At 47.5% G+C, this 23,078-nt stretch overlaps 1 protein-coding gene across 1 annotated transcript in view; it reads right to left on the reverse strand.

Annotated features, from left to right (window-relative positions):
• Window positions 1–22,719, reverse strand: part of LOC308260411 (protein FAM169B-like) — a gene marked incomplete at both ends in the record, with an annotated part of 39,139 nt that extends 16,420 nt beyond the window's left edge. The window contains 4 exons of the mRNA XM_080691702.1: window positions 7,549–7,648; window positions 10,051–10,181; window positions 11,481–11,598; window positions 22,624–22,719. Of these exons, the coding sequence (XP_080547828.1) occupies window positions 7,549–7,648; window positions 10,051–10,181; window positions 11,481–11,598; window positions 22,624–22,719 (445 nt within the window). The remainder of the gene's footprint in view (window positions 1–7,548; window positions 7,649–10,050; window positions 10,182–11,480; window positions 11,599–22,623) is intronic.
• Window positions 22,720–23,078: the final 359 nt, after the last annotated feature.

The following is a 23,078-nucleotide window of genomic DNA, read 5'->3' on the forward strand; positions in this document are numbered from 1 at the left end:
CCACCCACCCAGCAGAGCCCAGCAGGCCTAAGCGATGGCGACCCCTCCATTTATTTATTTATTTATTTATTTATTTATTTATTTATTTATTTATTGGTGGTACTGGGGTTCCTGGAAACCCTTCTACCGCTGGGCTACACTCCCAGACCTATTTTTATAATTTTATTTGGAAACAGGGTCTCCTAAGCCAGCGAGGCTGGCTTCGAACCTGCCTGTCTCTGCCTCCCAAGCAGCATATTACCAGCGGACCTGCAACTACTCCCTTTAGAGACCTTACAATCTACCTGCGAAGACCAGCCTCAGGGGATGACCCCGCCCATCAGCAGCAAACATTCCAGAGTGAGGTCCCCACAGGGATGGCCGGGTCCCACCGCGAGGGTTCCCTTCCCTCCTGCTGAACCTTTCTGCTCAGGCTCTTCACGCTGTTCTCTGGCCCTTTGGCTCTTCAAGCAGAGTGTCACCCTATTCTTTTTTATTGTTTTGGTACTAAGGATCGAGGCCCAGGACATTGTAATGGTTTGGATTTAAAGTGTCCCCAGCCCTCCTGCTAACAAGGTAGCAAAGTAAGAAATGTAGGAAGTGGGGGTGCATGCTAAGGAGGGGCCCGGGGCGTGGCCCTGAGGATTATATAAAGCCCCTCCTCCCCCTGCCCTCCCTCTTTTCCTGCTTCCAGCTGACATGCTCAGAACTCTGCAGACCCAGCTTCACATGGACTAAAACTAAAATCTCCAAACCCTGTGAGCGAACGAAGCCTCCTTGCTTTAAACTGTGTGGTGAGTTATATAGAATCATAGCGATGTATTGACTGAGACAGGTATTCTACCTCCAAGCTACACCCCCAGCCCTTTTTATTTTTTATTTTGAAGCAGGGTCTCCCAAAATTGGCGAGGCTGGCCTTAAACCTATAATCCTCATGTCTCGGCCTCCGAAATACTGGGATTACAGGTGCGTGCCGCCACGTTTTGCTTTTTTTTGTTTTTTTTGTTTGATTGTTGGGTGGTGGTCATACTGGGGATTGAACCCAGGGACACTCTCTACCTCTGAGCTACAGCCCCAAGCCCTTTTTAGAAAAATTATTTTAAAATCAGAGTCTTGTTTAGTTGAGGAGGAGCTTGGGAAATTGCTCCTCTCAGCCTCCCCAGCACCGGGATTACAGGCATGGCCCACCACGCCCGGCTCTATCTTTTTTCTTCTAAGTGACCCAGCGTCATTAGCACCAGCACCAGCAGAGCCAAACCCTTCCCCACCCTCATCTTCCCTCAACCCATGTCTTCTCTTCCCCACTCTCTCTCCCCTCCCTCCCCGCCAGGCCAGTCCACAGCAGCAGTTTTGCTCTGGGGCCCCAGGGCCTGCATCTCTCCCAAGCTCCCCTGGGAGGGCAGGACCACACTGCTGAGCAAGGCAGGTCAATAGAGCTCAAAGGCCAAAACCCCAAGACTCCCACGGGTGCCCGCTTCTAAGGGGCAGAGCCAAGATCTGGCTTCAGATCTAACCCACTCCCAAATTCAGGCTCTTCCCACCATGGCCCCAAGGAATGCTTTGAATACAGCTGGAGTTTGGATCTGGAATGGGTTGAAGGCTTGGTCCCTAACTCTCAGCACTCCTGGGAGGCAGTGGGACCTTTAAGAGGCGGGGCCTAGTGAGGAGCTTTAGGTCATTGAGGGCCCGCCTTCAAAAAGGACTGTGGGACCCTGATTCTCTCTTTTGCTTCCTGACTGGCTGGAATTGAGTGGTTTTGCTCCCTCCCAGGGGCTTAAAAGCAGCATGTCCTCCAGATCCAGGGACTGGAACCTCCAAAACTATGGGCTAAAATAAAAGTTTCCTCCCCGGGCGTGGTGGCGCACGCTTGCAATCCCAGTTCATGGGAGGCTGAGACAGGAAGATTCTGGTTCACAGACAGCCTCAGCTACTTAGTGAGGCCCTTTGCAACTCAGTAGACCCTGTTTCAAAATGAAAAATAAAAAATAGGGCTGGGGCATAGCTCAGAGGTAGAATGTTCCTGCGTTCCAACCTCAGTACTGCCAAAAAAAAAATAAAAAATAAAAAAATAAACCTTTTCTTTTTAAGCCAGGCGTAGTGGCACACGCTTGTAAGCCCAGTACTTGGGAGGCTGAAACCAACAGGAGGATCATGGGTTCATGGCCAGTCTTAGCAATTAGTGAGGCTCTCAGCAACTTAGAGATAGCTTGTTTCAAAAAAAAAAAAAGGTAAATAGGGCTGGAGTTATAGCTCAGAGGTAGAATGCCCCAGTGTAAATAATAATAATAATAGAAGCCAGGCATGGTGGCACATGTATATAATCCCAGTACTTGAGAGGCTAAGACAGCCTCTCAAGTGAGTTGGAAGCCAGCCTCAGGAACGTAGTGAAGCCCTATGTAAATTTGAATATGTTTCAAAGTAAAATATAAAAATAAAGCTGGGGGTGGATCTCAGAAAGCCCCTGGCTTTAATCCCCAGTATCACACACAAAAATAAATAAATAGAGAAAAAGGAGGAGGGGGAAGAGAAAGAGGGAGAAGAGAAGAGGAAAAAATAACGCGTCAGTATCAAAGGAAACAAATGACACATTGAAGAATGGAATATTGACATATTTGGAATCGAAATAAACTTCAGAGATCACCCTTTTTCTCCTTCTGGATTCAGCTACACCGCCTGAATCACCTTGGTGAGCACGGGTCCCAGTGACACTTTCGGCGGGAGCTTCTGGACCCCTGCGCCCGTCCCTGAGGCTAAGCAGCCCTAGTCTCCTGAAACCCGGCTCAGCCTTCCAGCGCCCTCATCGCCCCCGCTCTCCACATCAGTAAACAGCTTCCGCTTCAGCGGCATGGCCTGATCAGAGGTCGCCAAGCCAAGGGCTGTAGCGGTGCTGGACAGCGGGACAGCAGCCCTCGCTCCATTCTATCAGCCCGAGGCACTGGCAGCTGTTCTCTAGCGGCCCCTGTCAGCCGGCACTCCCTGTGGTTGCGCCAAGACTTCTTCCACAGCCCATCCCTGGCCATGGGGCATTCACCCAACGAGGCAGTTTGGGATTGGAAGAAGGAAGAGCTTTCTCATGACTAGGAATGCTTAGAAATGGACTCCACTGTCTGTGGGGTGGCCTTCCTGCTCACAGAGCGCCCACCTTCAACCTGCCAGCGAGAGTGCCCCACCTGACAAGAGTCTGGCCATCAGGGAACAAGCAGGCCTCACACTCTGAAATTCTGTTTCTCCAACACAACACACAGACAGGGAAGAACAGGCCGAGGGGACCACGGTGGAAGAACGGGGGAGTCCTGGCAGTTCCGAGCCCACACTCTGCCTGGAGGAACCCGCCTCTCCACAAGCGGATTCATTCTTCAGCCACCCTGGGGAGCAGGTGAGATGGCCCATGTTGCAAATGATGAACCAGAAACTCGGAGAGGCCAAATAGCTCATCTGGGACTCCAGGTCAGCTCACAGAGCCAGGATTTCACTCCAGTTTTTATTTGATTATTTATTTATTTTTGTGTGTGATACTGGGGATTGAAGCCAGGGACATTCTGAGATCCACCCCCAGCCCTATTTTTTATTTTTTACTTTGAAACATATTCAAAGTTGCAGAGAGCTTCACTAAGTTCCTGAGGCTGGCTTCCAACTCACAATCCTCCTGTCTTAGCCTCTCAAGTACTGGGATTATAATGTAATGTAATGGGGTCATCCCATTACAGATACAGCAGAAAATGAGAAGGGAGATCTTGAAGTCTAGGCTAAGTGGTTCTGATTTAATACTGAAGATCAGAAAAAGGCCACATCTCCTGATGAGAAGAGCTATTTTTTAATCTTTGTGAACTCTTGAGACTAATTAATAATTAACAAATAAAGGAAATAATACAGGGGAGAAATAAATGAAGGGTAAGGCTCTCGAGAGGTACAAAGGGAGCCTAGGAAGGGATATTCTTGGTCACCTTTGGCTGTGCTCCCTCAGGGAACATAAACACTGTCTCTACTCAGAGAAGTCAAGAACAAACATCCAGGGACAGCAGGGACCAGGGCATCTGCTTCTCAACCCACTTCTAAGAAAAGAGCATTAAAGGTTTCTTTTTTTTAGTGATTGAACTCAGGGGCATTTTTGGAGGGAATTGAATTCAGGGGCATTCTCTCTCTGAGCAATACCCCAACCCCATTTATTTATTTATTTATTTATCTATTTAATTTCGAAACAGAGGCTCACTATGGTGGAACACTTTATCCCTTATGTTTTAAGCAGACTGCCATGAACATTAACTGCCCTCGGGGAATTCTCAATTCCAGGATATTTTGCATTTGCTCAGAGGGTTGTGGGAAGTTACCGTAATGGATTCAAGCAGCTCATCAATAATTAACTCCTACAAGGGGCTGATCAAACAGCTTTTGATTCCTTCAGCTTCCACTCAGACACATGTCCCCAAAAGCGTGGCTGGCCATTCCCGACAGAACTGGGGGGAATGACAAAGGAGCCGGCCGAGGGGTGAGGGGACATGTTTGTCAAAGCGGCAAAGAGTGTCCCCGAGAGCATCGCTGCTGCAGGCGCCGCGTGTTTCAGGCCCCAAGATGTGCCATGCTTTTGGGGAAGAACTTGTGCCCGCTTCTAAATACCAGATTAAATAGCACCAAGCTCCAAGGATACCTGAGGGCTTTTTTTTTTTTTTTTCTTAAATCATGAAGAATCACAGTCGCACACATGGAAGCCCACAGCAGCAAAAAAACATTTGGAAACTTTATTTAAAGTGCTGTCATATACGAGGAGGGGTCCGTAGTGAGATTTCTTAGAGCTTATTAATATTTATTAGGGTGAATTCTTTAAAGCAACCCAAAAATTAAGTCCGGTACAAATGGGAAACAGATTTCTAAGACTCAGTCCTATGTTTACATTATGCAAATTAGAGTTAAAGGTCTGTATCCAGAAGATTGTGAAATGCCTAAATGGGGTTCAGAGGGAGCTGCTGGTGTTTGGGCGTTTTCATAAAAATTGGCAAACAATGCTCTTCTAGTTTCTGACCCTCTAAGCACTAAGGGGCACCTATGAGCAAAGCTTTTAATTGACTAACATGGTATGGAGTCGCAAACTCAACCAAGACAAAGGCTGGAGGTCATCACCATCCCTCTGTTTGAGGTAGTCACGGCTCTTTGGGAATGAGGTTGGTGACTCCTCGCGCCCATTTTGCAAATAAAGAGAAGTACAAAGTATAGTCTTACATCCCAAACAGCTGGACATTCAGGTGCCACCCTGGGCTTCGTGACACAAAGCGGTAATCGGGACTGTCCTCTTAGTACAGGCCCCAGACAGACAGGCAGGGGGCAGGCAGGAGTCTTCTTCCAAGGGAACTGAAGGAGCCGCCCGCAAATTGTAGTTAAGACCCGTAATCTCAGACTTCTGCCAGATACCACCTCACTTAAGGAGAGCTAATTATAAATGGGTTTTTTTTTTAGGGGGGTACTAGGAATTGAACCCAGGAGTGCTCTACCCCTGAGCTACACCCTAGACCTTTTTTGTTTGTTTGTTTTATTTTGAGACAGGGTCTTGCTACATTGCTGAGGCTGGCCTTGAACTTGTGATCCTCCAGTCTCAGCTTCCCACATGCTGGTATTATAAGCGTGCACCATAATGCCTGGCACTGATTACTACTTCTTATTAGGAAACCAACATATACTCATTTTATGAAATCTGTAAAACACAGGGAAGTATAATAAAAGAGATAATTGCTAAATCAGGTTACATTTAAACTGGGAGCCCCATCAAGTTAGAAACAGGCATCTCACTTTGGCTCGGGGTGCCCTGGGCTCAGGACAGACCAACAGGCCTTCCTTCTCTCCTGCCAACCTCACACGGCTCGTGGCCAGCGGCACCCAAGCCTCTGCTCTGCCCCTTCTCCAGGACTCACCCAAGAAGCCTGCCAGAGACGGTCTCTTTATTATGCAGAGGAAGACTAATAGCTTACAGATTCCAAAATCTTCACCACTGGAAATGAAACCCCCTCCTAATCATCATCTTGAGAAAAAAAAAAAATCCCCTCCTCAGCTCTTGCTTTGTGGCCTCAGTCAAGTGACTTGAGCACTGAAGCTGCCTGTCTCCCTCTATAGGAGGGATAAGAACGGTCTCTTCAATTCACAGGGTGGCGGTGACAGCTGGACAATATAATTGTGCCCAGTGCATGCAATTCTGAGCAGTGCTGTTAAGATTAGCAAGTGTTAGCTGGGTGTGGTGACGCACGCTTGTAAGTCCAATACTTGGGAGGCTGAGACAGGAGGACTACACGTTCAAAGCCATCCTTGGCAGCTTAGGGACGCTCTCAGCAATCTAGTGAGATTCTGTTTCCAAATAAAAAATAAAATCAGGCTGGAGGGTAGAGCTTAGCAGTAGAATACTTCTACTGCTAAGCCTCCATCCCTAGTACCAAAAATAAATACATAAATAAATAAATAAATAAATAAACAAACAACAGCAAGTACTATCCCCAAAAGTAGCTCTGGCGAATGCCACTGCAGGTGAGATATACAAAAAGGTATACGCATCACAGCTGGGCGCAGGGGCCGCGCCTGTGATCCCAGGACTTGAGGGGCTAGAAGAGCGGGATGGCGGAGGCCAGCCTCAGCAACTTAGTGAGATCCTGCTTCAAAAGAAGATCTGGGGGTAGAGCTCAGAAGTAGAACACCCTGAACTTCAATCCCTAGAACCAGTGGAAAAAAGAAAGGGAAATAAATGAGGTAGATTCAAGGCCGGGGTGGAGCCGAGCCGTGGTGGAGCTCTGGTCTGGCATGCACAAGGTCTTTTCATGAGCACTAGAATCAGAAAAAGATTTTAAAAAAAAAGATATGCATGTCAAGAGATAATAATGGACTACCAGGTCTCTAAAAGCTGAAACTACATATGCTCTGCCTTGATTTTTTTTTTTTTTTTTTTTTTTTTTTTTTTTGCGGTACTGGGGATTGAACTTGGGGGCATTGTACCTCTAAGCTACACCTTCAACCCTATTTTTTATCTTTTTTTATTTTTTATTTATTGGTGGTACTGGGGTTTCTGGAAGCCCTTCTACTTTCGGGCTATACTCCCAGACCTACTTTATACTTTATTTGGAAACAGGGTCTCACTAAGTTGCCGAGAGCCTAAGTAGCTGAGGCTGGCTTCGAACCTGTGCGATCCTCCTGTCTCCGCCTCCCAAGCGCGGGGATTACAAGCGTGCGCCACCACGCCCGGCTCTATTTTTTATCTTTATTTTAAAACAGGGTCTCACAAAGTTGCAGAGGGCCTCACTAAGTAGCTAAGATGGCTGGCCACGAACCTGAGACCCTCCTGTCTCAGCCTCCCAAATACTAGGATTACTGTGCCTTGATATTCTCTTAAATTCTACCTAAGAGCATAACCACCATGCCTAGGCAGTTCATTCCATGCCTCACTTTGGACAAAATCAGGATCCCTGTTTTTAAAATCCAGGTCCAGGGATGGAGGTGTAGCTCAGTGGTCGAGTGCTTACTCAGCACACGCAGGGACTTAGTTTCTATCCCCCAGAAACACGAATGTGCAAATTCACACACCCATTAATCACTACTGACCTGCCTTTGTGTCCCGGGGATTAACCAAAACCAGTATTTTATGTCGTGGCTCGTCACGGTGCAGAGTGCAAAAGCAAACAGATGAAGTTCCAAGTTTAACCTGAAAGAATAATAAAATAACCATTTGATTCTCTCACTGTATTAAGGGCATAGGAAAAAAATCACTGAACAATTAATTAGCACAATATTCGTTTGAAAGAGCACTGTCACACAGAGGTTAATTTAACAAGATGCAGGCCACTTATAAATGGAAACTTCACCTGTTCCGAGCTCACCATGAGGGGAATTCAGCAAAGGTCCTTCTCCGTCTCTTGCCCAGCCAACCTTCCCACCCACCCCCACCACCGTTCACCTGGCCGCCTGGCCAAGAACTGAATGAACACCTACTCTGCTCCCAAGTGCCCTTGGGATCGCTCCCCTCCTCCAGCTTCTTAGCCCAGACTTCCCCATGCTGGGTCCAAAACCGTCCTTTATAACGCCATGTCAGCGTGTTAACTGGTACAGAACTGCTCCTATGCCTTAATTAACCACTAAAGTGATAGGAAGCCAAATGACTGTTTTCATGAAACTGTTTAATAAGAGGGAAAAGAAAACAGGTATAGAGTCATCTCAGCATTTCTATCAGTAAATCAAGCTAACTCCAGCTAGGCGCGGTGACATGCACCTAGAATCCCAGTACTTGGGAGGCTGCGACAGGAGGAGGATCACAGGTTCAAAGTCAATCTCGGCAACTTAGCAAGACCCCCTTTCAAAATTAAAAAATAAAAACAGGGTTGGGGTTGTAGCTCAGAAATAGAAGGTTCCTGGGTTCAATCCTCAGCACCAAAAACATAAACAAGCAAATGATAGTGCTAGCCTAATTTTATATTTTTATTAATAACACTAGTTTTATTCATTCACTAGGTCTATTTTTTCCTGTGCCATCCATAAATAAACCTCATACAAAGCAGATGACGGAAACCGCATCCCGAGGAACTTCAGGGCTGGCTCCTGCATTTTGCCGCCCTTTTTGGACCGCCTGGTACCCTCCGTTGTCCACCCAACTCCGCAGCCCGGCCACTCAGCATCCTGAATCCCATCCTACATCCCTACCAAGCCCGGATGGAGCAGGGCTCGTGCCTGGCATGGCGCCACTAGGGGGCGCTGGGGGCGCAAGGACCACCACCGGCCTCCACAGCTGAACCTGGAAGTCACCCACAGAAACGCGTTCTGTGACTTGACAGCGAACTACCATCGTCAAAAGCACAAGAAAGCCGCCGTTTATGACTGAACAAACCATTGTTTCTATTAACCCCGCAGCAACTTCACTACGTAAAACAAAACTCCGTCTTCCTCCACCAACTCGGTCTGCCGGACAGCTGCCATCTCTGGTCTGAGTGAAAGCTTACCCGTCTACAATAAAACGGTCTCTTTCAACAGATCAGCATCAAATGCAAAAGAAGGAGAAATGACGAAGATACTGCCCAAGATTCAAGTCTTTTCTTGTTTTCTCACATAATGCAAAAACAAATTTTTTCTGTGTTACCGAGAATTGAACCCAGAGGCAGTCTACCCCCAAGCTACATCCGCAGACCAGTTTTATTTTTTATTTGGAAACAGAGTCTCACTAGGTTGCTGAGTCTCACTAAATTGCTGAGGCCGTCCTTGAACCTGTGATCCTTCAGTCTCAGCCTCCCAAGGACTAGGATTACAAGCAGGAACCACCACACCCGCCTGAAAAAAATGAGTCTTAAGAGTAACAATTTTAAAGTTTCCCCCGGATCCAACCATCTGAACAAATGAACAGTCGCCATATCTCTGTGGTCTCCAGGACCAAAATGCACAGAAAGTTATCAGTGCCCAAGACTCACGTGGCTCATTCCAGAACACAAAGTATTAGGACCAAAGCGAACCTGAGAGACCAAAGTGAAAAAGTCCCCCTCGTCTTACAAGTGGAGAAACTGAGGCCGAGCTGGGCTTTACACAGTGGCTCCGTTCAACGTCAGACCAGCATTACAAGCTAGGTGCTCCTACTGTTCCAAAGTTACAGGCAAGAATAAGAAGCCAGCGAGGCTTGGTGGCGCAGGCCTGTGAGCCCAGTACCTGGGAGGCTGAGACTAGAGGATCGTAGCTTTGTGGCCAGCTACTTAGTGAGGCCCTGGGCAACTTACTGAGACCCTGTTTCAATAAAAGAATAAAAAATAGGGCTGGGGGTGTAGCTTGGAGGTAAAATACCCCTGGGTTCAGCCCCTAGTAGCAAGAAATAAAAAATAAAGAATAACAAGATCGGAGAGGGTAAGACACTTGCTCAGGACCACCAGACTTATACTATGGACCCCACAGCCCCATCCAATGATTCCTTCTGTGTCTCAGGATGGGATCATTTTAGCATTCACTCCAGGAGATTTTTGGTTTTGTTTTTCTGAATCTAGAAATTTTGGAACACAAAATTAATTAACTACTAATTAATTTATTTATAAAATTAAACTTGACAGAACTCTCCACTAAGGAAGAGAAACATACCTGCTCCCCAGTGGGCAGGGAGAAAACCTCTGGCGAGGGTGGAGCCCCCTCCCCAAGCGCTGCATAATATGCTAGGGTCGCTTCCCGGTGCCCCTCGGAGTCATCTTCCAAAATATCCACAGGGTAGAGGCCTGCGAGGGTGAAGAGACAAGGCATGACTTCGGCTTTACTTTTTCACTAAAGGGAAAGTTCCCTCTTTTTTTAATTTTTTTTTTTTTTTTGCGGTACTAAGGATGAAACCCAGAGGCATTCAACCTCCAAGCTGCACCTCCAACCCTATTATATTCTTGATTTTGGCACAGGGTCTCACTGAGTTGTAGAGATCTCACTCAGTAGCTGAGGCTGCCGCGAACTGCGATCCTCCTGTCTCAGCCTCCCGAACGCTGGGATTACAAGCGTGCGCCACCACGCCCGGCTAAGATTTTTTTAAAGGCTACTCGCATATGTCACTATCAACATGACTTACATTATGATGTGAGACCATAGTATACCGATAAGAGCATATTAAAAATAAAAAGATTAATTGCTTTAAACATTATGTTGATGCCGGGCATGGCGGCATAGGCCTGTAATCCCAGTACTTAGGGAGGCTGAGACAGAAGGATGGCAGGTTTGAGGCCAGCCTCAGCAATTTAGCAAGGACCTCAACAACTTAGTGAGACCCTCTTTCAAAATAAAAAATAAAATAGAGATGGGGGTGTGGCTCAGAGACAGGAGGATCGCAGGTTCTGGGCCAGCCTCACACACTTGGTGAGACCCCCGGCAACTGAGACCCTTTTGCGAAAATAAAACCCCCAAAGGCTAGGGGTGCAGCTCAGAGGTAGAGCGCCTCTGGGTTCAAGACCCAGCGCCACAAAAGAAAAGTTAACAAAAACTAAAGCTAATGAATCAAGAGTTCATTGAGGGCAATCAGTAAGCCAATGAGAAACTTGGGGATTTCTGTCAGAAAAGGATTATGAGCCTTGATGTAGTCTTTGCTATACACGTATGTGTATGTGTGTGCACAAGTGCACAAGTGCCCATCGTTGCTTCTGGCCTCCCCCATCCAGCTCTCCACCACAAAAAAAAAAAAAAAAAACCAACATAGTCCCTAAGCTCTGGAGAAGCAGCTCAGTGTCCTGCAGCCAGGATCTCCCAGGGTCCTACCCAACTCCTTTTTACAGAGGAAACCGGGCCTTGCAAAGGGAAATTTGGGCCACTAGGTGGCAGCAGCGGGCAGGCGACCACATCCTTCTGATTTCAAAATCTGTGCAGCCGGACTGGGGTGTCACACACCTGCAATCCCAGCTACTCAGGAGGCTGAGGCAGGAGGATCTCAATTCAAGGCCAGCCTGGGTGAGAAACCCTGTTTCAAAAGGCTGGAGAGGTAGCTCAGTAGTAGAGGGCCAACCCTGGTCTCCATTCCCAGTACCATATCCATGCACACAAACGCTGTGTATACGCCAGCGTCATGGCCCAGGTCTGGAGGCTGAGACAGGCTGTGGGGGTCACAGTGGTCATCAGTGGGCCGGTGCTCCCCACGACGGCCACCAGGTCAGAGGTACAGCTCTGGGGCAGGCAGGGAGGCTCATGAAAAGTTCCCTGGCCTCCCTTCTCGTCCTGTGTCAGGAGAACCGCAAATGCATTTTGTAGCTTCGATGCCATAAAATCGCCTTTCCTGCAGGGTACACTGCTGGGGCCCTCAGATCCCCTCAAAACCTCCTGGGGCTCTGTCCCCAAGACACCCACATCCCCAGGCCCTGTCACCTATGTCCAAAGACAGAGGTCCCATCAGAACCCAAAGTGTCAGTCAACAGACTCAGCCCAGATGACTGTCCTAAGGGTGGGGGCAGAATGCCCCAGGGGGACACAGAAATTAACCTTCCTGGACCACAGCACACTGGGCAGGACCCTCAGGCTCACAAAATAACTCAACACCCTTTTAAGACTCAGCAGGAGCTGGGCTCGTAATCCCAGGACTAGGGAGGCTGAGACAGGAGGATTGCAGGTTAGAAGACAGACTCAGCAAGTTAATGAAGTTGTCAGCAACTTTGTCGGATGTCATTTCCAAATAACATAAAAAGGGCTGAGGGTGTAGTTTGAAGGTAGAATGTCCCTGGGCTCAATCCCCAGTACTACACACATATTAAAAAAAAAAAAAAAAAAAAGACTTAGCAGGTGTAGACCCTTGCAACCCTGTGGAAAAATCCGCCAGCAGCGCACCAGGGGCGCCCCTCAACCCAGGGCCAGCCCCCCGGCCTGTTTGGAAATTGATTCTCTTCTCCTTGAGAAAAACTTCTCCATCCCAGAGCGCAGCAGCTAGCTTCCCTCCTACACAGAAAAGGTTCAGGTCAGCTTTCTGGAAAACTGGTGGGGGTCAGCCAAGGCCCAGCAGGAAGGAAGACCCCCTCCCCAACCCACAAAGAAGGCAGACCCTCAGCTTCAACCCCAGCCCAGGAAGAATGAACACACACACACACACACACACACACACACACACACACACCCCACAGCCCTCTACTCAAACCTCCAGGCGATGTAAACAAGTCTGGGTGGCTTTGCGCAGGCGCCCTGGGAGGACCAGGCCCCGCTCCCCTGCCATGGAAGGGGGGCTCCCCGCGGGCTTCCAGATGTGAAATGCAAACAGGCCGGAATGGTCTGAACTGAAAGGGAAGTATTTTTCCAAATCCAAAAGAATGTAATTTTTCAGTGCCTGGCTAACTGCTTTTATTAAAAAGGCACACAGCTAGCCCCGACGGTGTCTCACGCCTGTAACCCCAGGGCTTAGGAGGCTGAGACCAGAGAAACACAGATTGGAGGTTTAATCTCCAGTAAAACACACACACACACACACACACACACACACGTGATAATTCATTGTGGACTATCAAGAAATTAAAATCTTTCCCCAAAAACCCACAGTGGAAAGAATCACCTAAAGCCTGTGTTGGCATCGTCACCCTAGAAACAAAGCTAATGGCGCATCTGAAAGCCTTCTCCCAGGGAAAATAAATCATCCAGGGGGTGTGGGCTGAGGCTCGAGGTCTCGGGGCTGCTAAACCACTTCAGGTCACCCACTGCCCAGAAGCCCCCAGGAGCCAGACGGCAAGGCCTAGAGTCCGAGGCCTCTCCTAGCACGTCTGGTCTTTCCGGTGTAAACTGCAATGCCAGGTCACTTGTCGGCTCCCAAGTTTTTTGTTCAGCAAATACCGTGATGTAGTTGACACACATGCATTAAATTGGTTTGGAGAGCCAGGCGTGGCAGCGCACGCTTGTCATCCCAGCATTTGGGAGGCCGAGACAGGAGGATCGAGGTCCGCAGACGGCCTCAGCTATTTAGTGAGGCCCTTTGGCACTTAGCGAGACCCTGTTTCAAAATTGTACTGGTATTGGGAAGAGAGTTTAAAATGTATTAATGTGTCAATACTGGGAAAGATGTCCAATCTTGAAATATGTCTTCTTTACTAAGAAAGCCAGGGTTAGCTAACATGTCCTTGCATTCCTAAGAACAATTTAACACATTTTGGGGGAGAAGACGAAAGGTAAAAGCCTGTGTCTGGAGACAGAGATGCCTCCCTCTCCGGCTATAAATCTGGGCCTGTGTTTGGAGACAGAGATGTCTCCCCCTTTAGGCCATAAATTCGGCTGGAGAGATAACAGAAGCAGAGCCGGGGTTGGAGATAAGGTGTAACATGATCTCCAAAAATCAGAGGGACCTGCTGGACTTAGACAGGATAAAAATTCAGTAAACTGGAGTTCGTTGGCATTTTCGTTCGAATTGCCCCCCTGTGCCTTGCTCCGGCACAGGGCTGTAACTATCTCTATATTTCTAACTTTTTAATAAACTTCTTTAAATCTGCAGCAGCTGTCCAAGCGATGAATACTTATTCATAGCTTAGGACAAGAATCCACGGTTTTTCTGTTTGTCTCTGTGTGTCTGGTGGTGGTGGGGGGTTACTACACACCACGTACCTTCCCCCCCCCCAACCTATCCCCTGCAACAAAAATAAAGAATAAAAAATAGGGCTTGGGGTATAGCTCGGAGGTAGGATGCCCCTGGCTTCCATCCCCAGTACCGGGGGGGAAAAAATTATTTGGAAACCATAACCGGGAGTTATATGTTTTTATATATATATATTGTCATATACTTATATGTGGAAATACATACGTTTTCAAAACACTCAAATCACTCACCTATTCCTTTTCTCAAAAGAACAGTTCCTTAATGTAAAATTTACTTTAAAAGGTACCCCAAGTGGAATATGTGTTCCTCAGCTTAAGATTTTGGAGCCGTGCCGCATGTGGGAGGATGGGGCTCCATGGGTTAGTAAAGACCTGGACAAGGCTGATGGGCTACCCAACATCACTGCCAAATTCTCTCCAAATGCAACGTCACCACAGAGATTAGGGAAATGCCTTTGCTTTAGCAAGGCCTGATCGTTCTCAGATGAGACCATTATGATGAGAAGCATACTAGGAGGTGTTTTAAATTTTACTCGCCCCACGGGTCCAAAATTGGCCTTTGCTGAGAAAGCCACCACCGGGCCAGTAAGGACAGAGCATGACGTCACCGGAAAGGCGGGCGGCCATCTCTTGACGTTCTTAGTGATGGGGGCTGTGATTCTTCAATTACAATCAGAATGATTCTTGCTCAGGATAACGTGAAAGAAATTTTGTGATAGGAAACTGCAAAGTAATATCCAACTTTTCCTTTTTACAAAATGCTTGAGTAGATATGGCTTGTTAGGAATCTTTTTGCTATATTTTTCACATTGGTCTGTCTTGCTGTGTTTTTGTTTTTGTTTTTATCCGTTGTTGTTTTTTCTTTTTCTTAATAAAACAAATTTCTTCAAAAAGGAATATATTATGATAATCCTTATTAAAGAAGAAATCTATCCAGGAGTATTTTTTATTTTTGTTTTATTTTTGAAGAGCTAGGGATTGAACCCAGGGGCATTCTACCTCTGAGCTACATCCCCAGCCCTATCTTTTATTTTGAAATGGGATCTCACTGAGTTGCAGAGGGCCTCAGAGAGTGGCTCAGGCTGGCTGAGAACCTGTGATCCTCCTGTCTCAGCCTCCCAAGTACTGGGATCACAAGCGTGCGCCACCGCGCCCAGCTCAAGGGGGTTAAGTGACTAATCCTAGAGCTAGCAGAAAGCATGTACACTAGTTCCCAAAGTAAACAGGTAGGCACAGAAAACCAGCAGCGAGCCGGGTGTGGTGGCGCACGCCTGTAATCTCCCTACTTGGGAGGCTGAGACAGGAGGATCGCAGGTTCTCAGCCAGCCTTAGCAACTTAGTGAGACCCTGTTTCAAAATAAAAATAAATAAATAAATAAAACAGGGCTGGGGGTGTAGCTCAGAGCTAGAACACCCCTGGACTCCATCCATCTCAATTTCTTTCTCTCTTTCTCTCTCTCTCTCTCTCTCTCTCACACACACACACACACACACACACACACACACACACACACGAATCCTAGAAACCTGAGAGTTCCTTGCAATTTCAAGTATGATTCTGTTTAATTTTGTATTTTCTTAATTTTGGTGCCAAGGATTGTACCTGCTAAGCACGCCCCCCACCACCGAGCTCTCCATCCCAATTATATTAAATTTTCAAAAGTGAAGGCTACTGCATTCTGTAAGAAATACCTACAGTTGTATAAGGCAGTGCCTAGCACTTGTTTTGTATCGGCACACCTAAGAGTTGTGCACACCTCACTCCAACCTTCCTGGTATCAGGCTGCCACCTTCCCCGTGCACCCGACAGCACACTGGTTCCCCGTGCTATGCTCGGGAGGCCGGGTGTGCTGGTGCACGCCTGTAATCCCAGTACCTGGGAGGCCAAGACAGGAGAATTGCAGGCTAGAGGACAGCCACAGGAAATAGGGGGACTCTCAGCGACCTAGCAAAAGGCCATTTCAAAATAAAAATAAAAAGCGGAGCATGGTAGCGCACGCTTGTGATCCCCGCGCTTGGGAGGCAGAGACAGGAAGATCGCACAGGTTCGAAGCCAGCCGTGCTAGCTTAAAGAGACCCTGTTTCAAAAATATAAAATAGGTCTGGGAGTGTAGCCCCGAGGTAGAAGGGTTCCATTCCCAGTACCACCAAAAATAAAATAAAATAAAAATAATAAAAATAAAAAGCCAGGCGTGTTGGCACACGCCTATCATCTCGGTACTTGAGAGGCTGAGACAGGAGGTTCGCAGGTTTGAAGCCAGCCTCAGGAACTTAGTGAGGATCTCAACAACCTGGCGAGATCTTGTTTCCAAATAAGAAATAAAATCAGCCTGGAGGTATAACTTGGAGGTAGAATGCCTCTGGTTTCAATCCCCAGTACCACAGCAAAATAAAAATAAAAATAAAGATATGGCTGGGGGGATCTAACTCAGAAACAAATGCCCCTGGGTTCAATCCCCATAAATAAACAAACAAACAAATAAATAAATAAATAAATAGGGCCTGGGGTGAGCTTAGAAGTGAAATGCCCCTGGGTTAAATCTCCAGTACACACATACACACAAATATATATGTATGTATTATAATGTATATGGGTATAGATATATATGCATATGTATATTTTATGTATGTATCATATAAATGTACATTTGGGACGTGCTCATGAAAGGGGGATTCTGCACCAGCAAGGCTGGAGAAGGGTGGCGCGCTATCTGGCTCTGAGCACACTGTTCACGGTCCTGTGTACCTATTTGGAATCAAGATATTTTAGAAATTCTGTAGCAATCGAATTTACTTAACTCAGGAATTATTTCCCCAACTTATTTGACCAGGGACCCCTTGTCCCAGAACAGTGATGGACAGGTGTCATAGCCTGTTCTGGAGAGGAGTGCTTGGAAATAATGCCAGGGTGGAAGGACCCAGCACTGCCAGAGACCTGGCAAGCTGGCAGCTGCCTGGGGCTCCCGGCTGGAGGGCAAAGTGCCCAGGCAGCCGGGGTTTGGAGCCGAGCATCCCTCGCCACAGAAAAGCCAGGAACAGAAGGTGAGGCCGATAAACACTTGGAATTTTTGTTGTTTTTTTTTTTTAAAGCATCTGATTGCCAAAATATTCTTAGCAAAGAGTTGGAAGACAGAATGGGGAACATGTTCGCGTTTTTGGATCAGATGAGCGGAACTGTCAGGAAGAAGGCCGCGCTGCGGGGTCCGCAGGTGGTGGCGGGAAGGCCCATCCCCCGGGAACCGACAGGCGGCCGGTCGCCTCCCTTTCACATATTTAGTACTGGCCGACACGTGAGCTGTCATTGCCTTGGCTGAGAATAAGTCCCTCGGCCCCAAAGCGGGACAAGAAAACATGCGGCTGACTTGCCGCGCCGCCCACGCCAAAGTTGACGTGATCCTAATAGCTTTTAGTATGAAGTTCTCTAAATCTAAGACCCGGGGCCTCTTCCAGGTAGGCAAAGGATACCAGGAGGTTCCCCCGTGAATCATCCAAAGCCGTATGAAATGACACAAAGATGAACTGTTCCTTAGTGTTCAAAAAGCTGTCACTGCTGGAGACACGCACATCCCATTTGGGGCAGAGGGCAGAACATCGCACCTCAAAGAGGAGCTGAGTCCTCAGCCTTGAAATACCGGAAGCCCAGGCTTCCCCGCCATTGTCCTGAGCCCCCATCACAAGTGACCTCCCTCACCATGTTGCCACCATATTGGTCTCACCTCTCCAGAGGAGGAAGGGGGCTTGGCGCACCCACCGGACTACACAGAGAGCCAACACTTCAAATGCTGAACCTAAAAGACTGAGAAATTGTGTGTGTGTGTGTGTGTGTGTGTGTGTGTGCGCGCGCGCGTGTGTGTGGTGCTGGATGGAGGTACACCCCCAGCCCTTTTTTTTATTCTTTTTTTTTTTCAGCACTGGGGATGAAACCCAGGGGCATTCTACCTCTGAGCTACACCCCCAGCCTGGTTTTTTTATTCTTTATTTTTGAAACCGGGTCTCACTAAGTTGCAGAGGGCCTCAGTAAGTAGCTGAGGCTGGCCGCAAACCGGGATCTTCCTGTCTCAGCCTCCCAAGTACTGGGATTAGAAGCATGAGCCACCACGCCCGGTTTGACTGAAAACTTTTAAAAATACAAAGTCTAGGTGTCTAGGTCCAGCGATACCATGGCAGAGGAACGCTCAACAAGAAACACTCTCGCCTCCATCACCCTTCACCCACTCATCACAGGATCACGTTTCTCAGAACCAGCCCCCAAATCCTGGCCGTTAATGGTCTTTATAAACTTTTATCCAAAAGTCGCTTTTATCCCTGTTTGTTCATCCGTTACGTTTCAAATAATAACACCTCCAAGAGGGATAAAAATGGGGTTCTGCCCGGCATTCTGGGTCTGTGCAGAGCAATGGGGGAAGGGGAAGATTGTCACCTCATTCTAGATGAAGTTGCTTAAATTCACGAGAATTTAAGGTTGCCAGTACTAGGCCTGTGCACACCTGTAACCCCAGTAGTTGGGAGGCTGAAACAGGAGGACCAAAGGTTAGAGGCTAACGTCAGGAATTTAGCAAGACCCTCTGCAATTTAGTGAGACTCTGTTTCAAAATAAAAGAGACACACTCGTAATCCTAATACTTGGGAGACTGAGACAGGAGGACCGCAGGTTCACGGCCAGCCTCAGCAACTTAGTGAGGCCCTATTTCAAAATAAAAATAGGACTGGGGGTGTCACTCGGAGGTAGAATGCCCCTGGATTCCACCCCCAGTACCACTAAATAAATAAATAAATAAATAAGATGTACATTAGGCTAAAGTACTAAATATTTTTCTTAAAGTACTATAAACTGAGCAAGTATAAAAAAAAAACAGATGAAACATCCACAAAGATTGGCTTTCCTATGCTGGAGCAGAGAACAATGTTCTGACTTTTCTTAACATTAAGCCACACGAGTGTTTGGGTTGAGGGCAAGGAACCAGCTTTGAAGTGATTTCATCCTGATTTCAGGACTCTCTGAACCTGTGATAAGAAAATAAAAAAAAAACTGTCATGGAAGAGACGATGTAGGTCCAGAAACAGACAGACGCACAGAGACAGCAGATACTGAAATTAGATACAGAAGGTGATGGTGGTAAGCATGTCTTTAAGCATATTTAAATAAGGAATTTAATGGTCCACGGTTTTTCAGCTTGCCCAATAAGATTCTAGAAAATAGAAGGCAGAACCTCTAGAAGTGACTGTCATGAGTAGCTGGAGACATGGGAAACACCGGCTAAAGAAGTCACACGGAACGCGACACTCAGATACACAGAGGGAAACTTGACGGGCAGCGGGGAGAAGAGAGCAGGGGACCAGGTTCAGGACCGTCTAACTCAAGTCCAGATGGGGAAATGGAATGAGGAGGGGTCAAGACAGCCTCAGCTACTTAGTGAGGCCCTGTGCAACTCAGTGAGACCCTGTTTCAAAATAAAGAATAAAAAAATAGGGCTAGGGATATAGCTCAGAGGTAGAATGCCCCTGGGCTCCATCCCCAGTACTGAAAAAAAAAAAAAAAAAGGATTTGAAGACGCAGCCAGGCGTGGTGGCGCATCCATGTAATCCAGCATTCGGGAGGCTGAGACCGGAGGATCGCGGTTCGCGGCCAGCCTCAGCTACTGAGTGAGGCCCTCTGCAACTCAGTGAGACCCTGTTTTAGAATAAAGAATAAAAAAAAGAAATTATGAGGTTAATCAAGAAGGGATGGGCACAAAGAAAAAGATAAACATGTAGATAAAATCTGAGCCCATGCCGGCCATACACTGTGAAAACATCTAACTTGAGGAATGAAAAGGAAATCATAACAGAATAAGCATGATGTGCGTAATAATGGCACACGAGATGGGAAAAAAACTGGAGGGAAAGCATTCTCAGTCCTCAAGTTATTCCAGAGAGAGTAAAAATTTGACTAATCTCAGAAAAAATTAGAATTAAATTTTGGGGGGGATTTTTTCTTTTTCGTTTTTCTTTTTTGCAGTACTGGGGATTGAACTCAGGGGCTATCTACCTCTGAGCGACACCTCCAGCCCTACTTTTTTATTCTTTATTTTGAAACAGGGTCTAAGTTGCGGAGGGCCTTACTAAGTAGCTGAGGCTGGCCGCGAACCTGTGATCCTCCTGTCTCAGCCTCCCAAGTACTGGGATTATAAGCGTGAGCCATGCCTGGTTTAAATATGCATATTAAACTTAATTTAGCCCATAAAAAATAGAAAAATGGGTATTAAATGTCAAAAGAGACAAAAAATGGCATCAGGGCAAGGCCGCAGTAGACCACAATACAACAGAAAAAGCCGGGCCTGGTGGTGCACGCTTGTAATCCCAGTGCTTGAGAGGCTGAGATAGGAGGATTACACAGGTTCGAAGCCAGCCTCAGCTACTCAGTGAGGCTCTCGGCAACTTAGTGAGACCCTGTTTCCAAATAAAATATAAAATAGGTCTAGAAGTATAGCTTAGAGGTAGAAAGCCTCTGGGTTCCACCACCAGTACCACAGAAAGAAAGAAAGAAAGAAAGAAAGAAAGAAAGAAAGAAAGAAAGAAAGAAAGAAAGGGAGAAGATGGTCTGTCAATAATCATGTTGAACTGTTATGATTAAAAGCAGATATTCATCAACAATTCACTAGACTTTCGCAGGACAAATTTTGTTTATTTGTGTTTTTACACCAAATATTTTTTAAATATTTTAATAATTTTATTTGATATTCATGTATTAAGAAAAAAACAAATAAAACAATACCTTCCCTTCTCAATACCTTTAAAATTTTTTTTTCCCAAGCCAGGCATGGTGGCGCACGCTTGTCATCCCCACGCTTGGGAGGCGGAGACAGGAGGATCGCGCAGGTTCAAAGCCAGCCGCGCGCGCTGGCTTAGGAGACCGTGTTACCAAATAAAAAGTATAAAATAGGTCTGGGAGTGTAGCCTGGAGGTAGAAGGCTTCCAGGAACCCCAGTACCACACAAAAAAAAAATTTCCCCCAAGATGTTCTAATATTCCAAATGTGAGTAGCACATGTATTACAAACATTACTTGTTGGCGATCATAAAGGTCAAAATGAACAAACAACTACTTTAACTCACTGTTTGAACCTTGTCCTGCTCTACCACGTACGTGCACACACCAGAAATAGTTCCCTAAGTACTAGCCCAATGGGGTTCCAACTGGGGAGGGTGAAGGGGGCTTATCGTGAGAACTTTGGTGCATTGGTGAAGCCCCGAAAGTCTACTTCTCAAACACTGACGTGGAGTGGGGTATTCAGGGCCTTGGCTTCAGGTTCATGTCAGCAAAATACAGTAGAGAAACAAACACCTCTCTCTCCATCTCTCTCTCTCCATCTCTCTCTCTCTCTCTCTCTCTCTCTCTCTCTCTCTCGTCTGTCTGTCTGTCTGTCTGTCTGTCTCTTTCTCTCTCCTTGTAGATTCTGGTTAGAGATTTGGTTTCCAAAGAAAACACATTTATCTTAATTTCGGCAAAATAAAGAAATCAAGCGGTCTGGGAAGGCTGGAGACGGGCAGCCCTCCCTCCCCCCAAGGCAGGGAGACCCCAAACTGCCTTCCCGAGTACCCCAAGAAGGCGGCCTCAAGCCCGGTGGAGGAAGAAGAGTTTACATTTCTGCAGCCCTGTGGCTGCCCCGTTTTGAAAGCGCAAAGGAGGACACAAAGTTTTCTGTGTTTTGACCATCACGGGGCCTCCTAGCAGGAAACTGAGGCTGTCATCAGGCCTGGTGAATGCAGAGCGCCTGAGAGGCTCCGGGGACAGAGGATGGGGCAGGAGACCAGCCGCAGGGGTAGGAGGGGCCTTTGGATTCCAGTGCCCTGTGCCTCCCCCTCCGAGCCTGCGGATCCTGGGCCTTGGAAAGGCCCCGCACCACCCAGGATGGGCATGAGAAGGCGGGCGCCGCTAACCTCAGCTGTCAGTGCTTCTTCAAAGCCCTAGACCTTCAGTTGCTACAGACAGTCACTCAGCTGGGAGTGTTCCAGCAGCCCCCTACCCACCGACTTTAAAAGCCACCTGCCTCCTGGGGCGTCTGAACAAGTGCTTGGAATTCCTTTCTACACCATCAAAACACCCCTTTTCTATAATCCTCCCTTTAGGACATCCCAGGGCTGAACCACAAGTACTAGTTAAGAAACCAGAAGCCAGCTGCCTTCAGACACTCGGAGAAAATCAATCAGCCGGTCACCAACTAAGGCTTCAAAGGTCAGCACCCACTGACCCCCCCCCCACTGCCAGGTCTGGCTGCCTGGTCATTCACCCCATCCTGTCAGGCCACAGTGGGGCCCCTTTTTTATGGTACTGGGAATTGAACCCAGGAGCATTCTACTTCCAAGAGACACCCGCAGTCCTTTTTATTTTGAAAGAGGGTTTTTGCTAAGTAGAGGGTCTCTAACTTGCTGAGGCTGGCCTCCAAACCTGCAATCCTCCTGTCTCAGCCTCCCAAGTACCACAGGAATTACAAGCAGCCTCCTGCTGTGGACATTCACATTAGTACAGATATCCAGTGATAGTATAATTACCACAGTGATAGTATAGTACAGATTATATACAGATTAAATCCAGTGATAGTATATTATAAGTACCAGAGGGAGACATGGAATCACAAAAGGAGAGGGGTACACAGACATCCAGGCCATAGGCAGACCCACTCAGGACCCGGTCCTCCTGGGGAGACATTCCAGGGGAGAGACTGCCCAGACCCCTGGCCAGGTACATGCTGCCAGCTTGCAGCACCCCACTTCCTGGTACACCCAATCTGCAGAAATTCCTGCCAGCAATCGTTTCTGTACCCACAGAACCAGCAAGAGACTTCACCAACCACCTAACAGGAAACGCTTCTTCCAGTCAAAGCTCAGAGAACCCAGGGCACTAGGCAGGAAGATGAGCAAGGGCCCTGCGCTCAGAGCGACGACCAGGTCTGCTTGGGCAGCACGCCACTGACCAGCTTGATGCCAAGTGGACTTTGAAAGGCCACCTCGTCCATCGTCTGCCCCTGCAATGCGTGGACAGCCACGGGACACTCGATCAAATGGATAAGGCCGGGCGCGGGGCGCACGCTTGTAATCCCAGTACTT

The sequence above is a fragment of the Muscardinus avellanarius genome, assembly GCF_963383645.1.
Source record: "Muscardinus avellanarius genome assembly, chromosome: 3".
Classification (NCBI taxonomy): domain Eukaryota; kingdom Metazoa; phylum Chordata; class Mammalia; order Rodentia; family Gliridae; genus Muscardinus; species Muscardinus avellanarius.